Consider the following 8,972-nt stretch of genomic DNA (forward strand, 5'->3'; position numbering starts at 1 on the left):
CCTCGGCCTCAGGTTTGCCATGGACACATTTAATGTGTTGACGTTGAAGACCAGGAATTATTCAGACCCCAATTTGTTCTGACGAGTATTAGCGGATCAGAAAACTGTACTGGTATTTGTAGTCTTGCTTTGTTATGAAACACAAAGTCTAGTGCCTCGTAAGAAAAATCACTGTATATTAGCATAAAGTGCCTGCTTATAAGCACTGCATACAAAGTCCCTTAAGTTCAGCATTGTTTTTGGTATAATCCATTCAATAGTTTTATGTTAAGCATGATTGCCTCTACTGACGCTGCTTGGCTTTGAGGAAGAAGACATGACCATACAGTACCTATGTTTGGGTTTATAAGCGTGCAATGGTTTGATTTAGAAGGGAGCAGTTCCAGTTGAGGTAGTTTGAGTGTCACTAATTGGTTGGCACTTATAGATCTGCCCTTCACCGACAGTTCCTTTACTTGGAAACTGAGTGAAAATAAGCTGGACTGACTCGGAGGAAGTGGGAGTTGCACAACTGGGCTGTAATGTTCTCGACTAAAGCCCTAAACAAACGCAGCATCTCAGGGGCATTCATCGTTTGTTATTATTAAAAAAGTGTACATAAGCACTTGTTCTAGCAGACAATTTAGCACTAGACTTACATTTTTGTTTCTGTTCAATGTTCTTTGGTTAAAAATAAATAAGATTAAGTTTTTAAATGTGAAGTTCTTGTCACTGGAATAACAGGCATAGTTGTGGCAAATGTTCATTGTTATGCACAGTTGTAAATACTTTAAGAAAGAAGTATTAAAGAAGTGCCTTTTGAAGTTTAATATGTGTAATTTATCTTAACTTTGGTGTTTCTACTTGCAAGGTTTAAAAGTAATACTATAAATATTAGTATTGCTTTGATATCATGACCATGACCATGCACATTTTATTATACAATAGATTCAACAGTTCATATCATGCCAGAGTGGTTGTAGTGCCTTAGTTTAACCAGCAGGTGGGGGTTGAGGGACATCATTTTCATCATTCCATCATGTGTGTCCAAATAACTTGACCTTTGCAGTTGTTTGTAATAATGATGATTTGATTTTTGATGGCCCACAAACTTCATGAATGGATGGATCACATAACTAATGGAAAAAACTATTGGTACGACACACTAGCCGATAATGTTCAACTGTGTCTGAATTTCTACATCAGGTTTGCAGGCCAATTGAGCTTGAATGAATTTAACCATTCAGCTATTGGGGGTCCCCAGCCAAAGTAGTTAAAGGAGTAGTTCACCCCAAAACATACTTATTGTCTATCTATTACACACCCCATGAAGCCTTGAATTCAGGGAGATTTTTTTTTTTGTCGCATTCCTAAGCCAATGATTAGATGACCAGCGGAGACTCAAAGAGTCTCCTACTGAGTCTCCTATTTACAGATGGCCCTTTCATCAAATTATTGGCACAGGAATGTGACAAAAACATCTCCATGAATTCAAGGCTTCATGGGGTATGTAATTGATAGAAAATAAGATTGTTTTTGGATGAACTACACCTTTAACATAGCGCCAAAATCATTTTAACCACTTTATCCATTTATGTGTTGGCTATTTAAAAATAGCAGATCTACAAGCTCTCACGCTTGCAGCACGTGAGCTTGTAGATCTGCTATTTTTGAAGATAGTTGAAAAATATCTAAAATGTTTGGAAACTGGGGGTCCCTGTCTCAAAACACTTTCAGATGGGGGTCCACGGCCAAATACATTTTAATTTGGGGATCCTTGGCCCTTGACATGAATATGTTTGAGAACCACTGGCATGATATAAACGGTAACTGTTGAGGGTGTGGCGGTTAGAACCCAAATCACGCGGTAGTGTGTAAGTGAGTAGGTAACCGCGTCCTTTTCTGTGTCGCGGCGGTGCCCCCTGTCGGTTCCCGGGTGGAAGTGCGACTCCCCTCCTCCTCCTCATCCCCGCCGCCCCCTCCCTCCTCCTGCGTCACGTGACAGCAGCAGCAAGCAAGGAGCTGCAAACCTAACGGAGCCGTTGGCCGGGGCTGCGTGAGTCTCATCATCACCATCACCAACCCCACCACCACCACCACCACCACCGCAACCACCACGGTCCTCCAGACCTGACCCAGCAGCGACGGACCACCGCTCTTCTTTTCCCCGTTTTACCGCCGCTGAGAGACAGGGAGAGAGAGGGGCCATGGCGGCGGGCCCCCGTTAAAACACCGACACCCCTACATTTATTAGTCTTTTGTTTCGACGACGGCCCGAGGAGGGGCCGCGCCGCCGAGAAACAGCTCTCTCTCTTCTTCCCTCCCTGTTCGAGCGGAGGAGGAGAAGGAGGAGGAGGAGGAGGAGGAGGTGGCGGAGAATTAAGGAGGAGGAGGAGGAGGGAAGGCTCAAGCAGCATTTTTTGAACCGGGAGCTGTTTGTTTTCTAACGGTATTACTACACAAGCCACCGAATGGCGGACCGCGCGGCGTCGCCGACCCCGCTGGAGGTGCGAGCCCGCCTGGCGGAGCTGGAGCTCGAGCTGTCGGAGGGTAAGAGAGAGGGAAAGGGGGGAAAGCAGCGCCAGTCCTGGTTTATGATCCCACTATCACCATCACTATCACCACCATCACCATCATCACCATTCTCACCATCATCCATCATCCATTCCACACCGGGAGGGACAGGCTACTAACTAACTAACGGAATGTAATATTGTTCATTCCTGCGGCCCCCTTCTCCCTCTCTCTCTCCATCTCGCCCTCCCTCTCTCTCTCTCCATCTCTCCCTCTCTCTCTTCTCTTCTCTTCTCTCCCTCCTCGTCGCGCTCTCTCCCTCCATCTCTCTCTTTCCCTCTCCCTCCATCTCTCTCTCTCTCTCTCTCTCTCTCTCTCTCTCTCTCTCTCTCTCTCTCTCTCTGCTGAAAGCCCACCGCTCCTCCCATCCCATCCAGATGTGGACCGGCCATAGAGTTATAATAAGGGGACCGGCCCGGTGGGCGGTGGGCCGGCCAGCCCTCCTCCACTCTGTCTCTCTGTGTGTGTGTGTGTGTGTGTGTGTGTGTGTGTGTGTGTGTGTGTGTGTGTCTCTCTCTCTCTCTCTCTCTCTCTCTCTCTCTCTCTCTCTCTCTCTCTCTCTCTCTCTCTCTCTCTCTCTCTCTCTCTCTCCCTCTCCCTCCCTCTCAACCCAGAGAGGAGGATGGATGGATGCGTGAGAGGAGAGAGAGAACCCACTGCGGGCTTCGTTCATTCACCCGCCCGCCTCGTGTCTTTGTCTCCGTAAACAACCGGGCCGGTCTCCCTTATTATTTGGGTCTGGCTGGCGGGGGTAAAAAACTAAAAAACAACAACCCCGTTATTTTTGACCTTGAGATGTTGATACATTGGAGCGCTGCTGTCGTGATGTTCACCGTGATGCTGCTGCTCCCCATGTACCTGCGTGCGTGTGTGTGTGTGTATGTGTGTGTGTGTGTGTGTCACGGGGTTTGATCACAGCATTGGTGGCTGATTGGTGGCTTTTGATGTGGCTGTGATCAGGGCATCATGCAGGCGCTGCCAGGATGAGTGGTTTTGGCCTGTAGAGCAGCTGAGAGGATGAGAAGGATGCTTTGAGGAATCGCTTTCTCTCTCTCTCTCTCTCTCTCTCTCTAGAAACTGTTCAATCAAAGCAATACATTATCATTGTAGAAGAAGCATATTTTTCCTTTTTTATTATTCACATGAGCACGGTAACGGTACAAGGACATTTCTGCAGTAGCTATATAATGGAGGATGACATATTTTATTCATATAGGCTTACCAAGGCCTACATTGTGTGAGAAGCCTAGATATACTTGGGCTGTTAGCCATTATGTGTTGCCTGTAAGTTATGTGTGTGTGTGTGTGTGTGTGTGTGTGTGTGTGTGTGTGTGTGTGTGTGTGTGTGTGCGTGCGTGCGTGCGTGCGTGCGTGCGTGCGCGTGTGCATGAGTGTGTGTCTTCGTGAGTGCATGCATGCATGCCTACCTGCGTGAAAATTATCATAGTTTTTTTTCTTTTTCTGTTCATTCCATCACACCTACCCGTAAACAGCTCCATTCTTATCATCATCATCATCACCATTCATATAGGCTCTGATTGTTCTCACTGCAGTGACGCACACGTGCGCACACACACTCTCTCACACACACACACACACACACACACACACACACACACACACACACACACACACACACACACACACACACACACATACTGTACACAGTCACACATAGGCTACGAGTAAAGCTTAGGTAAAGGTAGATCCGTGTAGGCTTGGGATCCGGAACCGGAGGAACCGCATGAACCATCACATTTGGAACCGATTCCGGAACCGTTTTTTATCACACTGTCAGAGCTGGTATGTGGACTTCACGTCTGCTGTACAATTACAATACCGGTCGTTCTCAAACGTTTTCATTTCAAAGACCACCATACGTCTGAGAGTGTACAAATGGAAGTCCCATTTGTACAGTTACAGACCTGTATGGGACCATTTGGAACCCCCTATAGGAATCGGACCGATAAGAGGGAATCGTCAAGGAACCGGAATCGTTAAAATCCTAAAGGATCCCTCCCAACCCTAGTGTTTGTGTGGACGCTCCTCCTAATCCAGCCGAGTGCCTGTGTCCATGAAGAAGAGACATGTTTATCAGAGCAGAACCTGCTCTGGGCAGCTGCTATTCTTGATCGAGAGAGAGAGAGAGAGAGAGAGAGAGAGAGAGAGAGAGAGAGAGAGAGAGAGAGAGAGAGAGAGAGAGAGAGAGAGAGAGAGAGAGAGAGAGAGAGAGAGAGAGAGAGAGAGAGAGAGAGAGAGAGAGAGAGAGAGAGAGAGAGAGAGAGAGAGAGAGAGAGAGAGAGAGAGAGAGAGAGAGAGAGAGAGAGAGAGAGAGACACATTCCGGGACTCTCCTCCTGTCAGTTCCTCCTGTCAAACTGCAACATCAAACATTCACTAACATTGCGTTGCTGTCGGGGCAGAATCCTCCTATGTCCATATTTTTGTGTTTTTTCCCCCCCGTAAATTAACACCCCACTTGATCATACTACAGCGTGTGATCTGCAAGCTCGAAACGCGGTTCGAGCTTGCAGATCTGCTATTTTTTGCAGATCTGCTATTTTTTAATCCTGAAAAGTAACAGTTTTTGACATATGAGGTTTCCATCCGACAGAGACGATAACTGTTCTGTGTGTGTGTGTGTGTGTGTGTGTGTGTGTGTGTGTGTGTACGTGCACGTGCGTACACGTGTGTATGTAGACTGTGTGTCAGTCAGTGTGGACAGGGTGTTTGTTGGATCACAGAATGGACAGCTTGTCATGATGTCATCATGTCCTCTTGAGTGTGATGGACATCAGGTGTGTAGGTGTGTGTGTGTGGACAGTAAGGTGACTATACCGTATTTGCATGCATACTAATAGTGCAGTGGTTCTCAAACTGTTTTAGGTCAAGGACCCCCAAATTGATATGTATTTTGCAGCGGACCCCCATCTGAAAATTTTCTGTGCCATGGGGACCCCCCAGAAGAGAAGATTTATGTTTTAAAAAATTCAAAATTCAAAACAATATTATTTAAAATATTTTCAAAAATAGCAGATGTACAAGCTTGCAGCTCGTACATCTGCTATTTTTGAGTAGCCAACATAAATATGGATAAAGTGGTTAAAATAATTGTGATGCTATGTTGACTAATTTAGCTGGGGACCCCCTGGAACCCCCCCCCCCCCCCCCACCCAAGGACCCCTGGGTTACTCCCACTTTGAGAACCAATGCTATAGTGTGTATGTAGGAGCTGCTTTTGTGTCGGTCTGTGACTGTGAGACTGTTCGTCACTTAAAGAAAAGCCGGTTGAGTTTGTATCTGTTGGATATTGTATGTGTGCAGATTGACACCTGCACTCTGATCATTCAAAGCACTGTAGTGTGTGTGTGTGTGTGTGTGTGTGTGTGTGTGTGTGTGTGTGTGTGTGTGTGTGTGTGTGTGTGTGTGTGTGTGTGTGTGTGTGTGTGTGTGTGTGTGTGTGTGTGTGTGTGTGTGTGTGTGTGTGTGTGTGTGTGCTGTATGTTTCTGTCTGTGTACCGATGTTTTAAACGTAGTACACGTAGAATGGGAGACAAATGCGTGTAGTCTTAAGCCTTATATACTTTGTCGTACGACAATTAGACAATCTACAAGCTCACAACGTGCTGCAACGCGACGTGTCGCGATCTCGTATTGATCTGCTATTTTCGCAATTTTTTAAAAACATGTAAAAATTTGAATTTTTACTTGGAAAGTTGGCCCAAAATAGGGACATAGTGAGTAGGGTATGTGATTAAGCCTAATGTATACTTTTCCGTATGATGTGTTGTATTTTTCAGTATGCTAAGTACACTGCATGTGCATAACCGTATTATGCCTAAGACTAGGCCACGGTCATGCATCCAGGTGTCACCGTGTTTCTTTTAAAGGGTAGAATTTAATTTAGTAAATGTCTCTCGCCGCTTTCATTCATGTGTTGCTAAGACACTGAGGAGATCCATGTGAGGAGGAGTGCTTGTTTATTGATCAGCTCAGTAGTCAGTGGAGCTGTAAAAACCCAGTCTCTTCTTTATTCCCTTGCTTCATTGACACCTGGATTGCATTACTCCGCTCCCTAGGCATTAACCCTTTCAATCCGGGAACGCATTTCTGTCATTTTATATTTCTTTGGCTATTCAAAAATAGCAGATCGTCAAGCTCGTAGCGCGGCACCGAGTGCCGCGCTACGAGCTTGTCGATCTGCTATTTTTTGAAAAATTGTGAAAATGTGTACAGATCTTTGAATATATATATATTTAAAGCGAACATTTGTAACTCAAATCTTTGCTTCTGGGGGGTCCCTGGAACAAAATATTCCTCCGGTTAATATAATTTTTGAGGTCCTTGACATAAGCAAGGTTGAGAACCACTGATATAGCATCATACGTTTTTTCAAAAAATGGTTAGGATTTAGAAGACATTTGTAGAATATATATTCAAAGATTTGCACAATAAACCAGCAGAGTGCCGCGCTATGAGCTTGTATATCTGCTATTTTTGAATAGCCAAAGAAATCTAAAATTACAGAGAGGCGTTCCCGGAATGAATGGGTTAAGACACACCGATGTTCATCAAGTAGTGCAGGTTTCCCGCTTGAGCCGTCTAACAAGGAAATCATTCCGATTTGGAACACCAGGTGAATGTAATGAACTATAATAGAGAACTAGCAGTAGTCTGAGGGTTCCCAAACTTTTCAGGCCGCAGCCCCCCAAAATAATCATATTTAGCACTTCATACAATCATAAGCTCTTGGAATCGTAGGCATTACATTTAGTTTGACTCACAACGCCTCGCACTGCGAGGCGTTGTGAGCATGTAGATCGGCTATTCACAATGTTTGCCTCTTTCTTACGTAATATTTGAGAATTTGACCAATTTGGTATTAAAAAGGTCTTAAAAGTCATTAAATTGTAACTTTAGAAATGTGCCAGATACCCTGTATGCACGTATACTGTATGTTTGTGTGTTTACTGTTGAGTGAGAAAACAATGTTGCACATTAAGCAAATCATCTGCATTGGACCCCCACAATAATTTGGGGACCCACAGTTTGGTAACCACTGCACTGACTGCAGTAGTCTAGACCTCCTGAGGATCATTTTAAGAGGCTTTTTTTGCATTATTTAGGAGTCCGACAGGATAAACGGCTGGCAGCACATGCATTTGGTTCCTTCAGGGATCTTAAACTGGTGACATTTATATGTTATAGGTCAGGCTGTCTGGGGGGGAGGGGGGGCTGCATCCGTAGAAAGCATTTTTTTTCAAGGCAAAATGCTTTGGATATCAAAAAACTGAGTGTGCAGCACTTTTCCAAAGCAGACACAGAGCGTAGAGGGGAGGGGGGGGGAGTTGGATGCCAGTTACCCTGTTACCCTGGGATCAATTTAGCTTTGCAGGTTGCTGCTGACCCAGTCTGGGTCAAGAGCGGATACAGAAATGGTCCGTGCATGTATTAGGTCTGTCACATATTATTTACATAATCGCCTAATCGCAATTATTTGAGATAATCGCAATTGTTTTTGCATCGTCATAATCGTTTCCATTTTGAAAGATTCATATGATTTCAAACATTTTCAAATAGTGAGCTTGTAGATTGGCTATTTCCACTGTTATTGTTTTTTAAGTTATTAAATATGCCAGTCATTTCTTTGTCATATATCCCCCCTGTGTAACTCCTAAGTCTAAAAGCTAAACAGAAATTAAAATGTTATTCATATGCTCCTGTGTTCAAGACAAAAACTTAAATCGTTAATCACAATTATTTTTGTGACAATGAATCGCCACGTAAATGTCATAATCGTGACAGCCCTGGCATGTATGTTTCTGTGCAAATGACTAGGAACAGTAGATATATGCTATGGCCCGGATCAGAACACTGAGCGGTAAATAGAAAGTTGCTTTGGCAAACCGGGACTCCCTCTGTCTGCGGTGTTTCGCCCAGGTGGTTATATGCCTAAACCTAACCCCAACTTCACAAAAACTATGCCTAAACCTAACCTTAACCCTAACCCCAACCTCACAAAAACTAGTACATCTTTACCATATAAATGAATGGCAGCTCCAAAAAATGCATTCTGTGCACCACAGCCCCTAATAATGAAAGAACAAAGGCGATCCGAGTGCTTCTTAGAGTTGAGATTAGAGAGTACCGGGTTACGACTCCAGTGCAGGTGGTGATGAGGTGCTCACCAAGTCCAAACAGGATCATGGGCCCGGACTGCTGGCCTAGCGGTCCGGGCACTTAGGCTCCAATGTAGCCTGACAGTCCATCGCGGGTTCGAGTCCCGTCCCCGACGATCATTACTGCATGTCTCAGTCTCTCCCCATCTCTGATTCCTGTCCATCTCCACTTAAAAACAAAAAAAAAACAGGATCATAAAGAGGGGTCCCATCAAATGGACAAACTTCAAGCACACTCGAG

The 8,972-nt window shown here is 44.8% G+C and overlaps 1 protein-coding gene across 1 annotated transcript in view; it reads left to right on the forward strand.

Annotated features, from left to right (window-relative positions):
* The first annotated feature begins 2,393 nt into the window (after window positions 1-2,393).
* The window catches only part of LOC311039258 (disco-interacting protein 2 homolog C-like), a 93,573-nt gene continuing 86,994 nt past the window's right edge, over window positions 2,394-8,972 (forward strand). The window contains 1 exon segment of the mRNA XM_084048990.1: window positions 2,394-2,529. Within this exon segment, the coding sequence (XP_083905116.1) occupies window positions 2,451-2,529 (79 nt within the window). The 5' untranslated portion in view covers window positions 2,394-2,450.

The sequence above is a fragment of the Gymnoscopelus microlampas genome (genome assembly GCF_963454915.1).
Source record: "Gymnoscopelus microlampas genome assembly, chromosome: 22".
Lineage (NCBI taxonomy): Eukaryota > Metazoa > Chordata > Actinopteri > Myctophiformes > Myctophidae > Gymnoscopelus > Gymnoscopelus microlampas.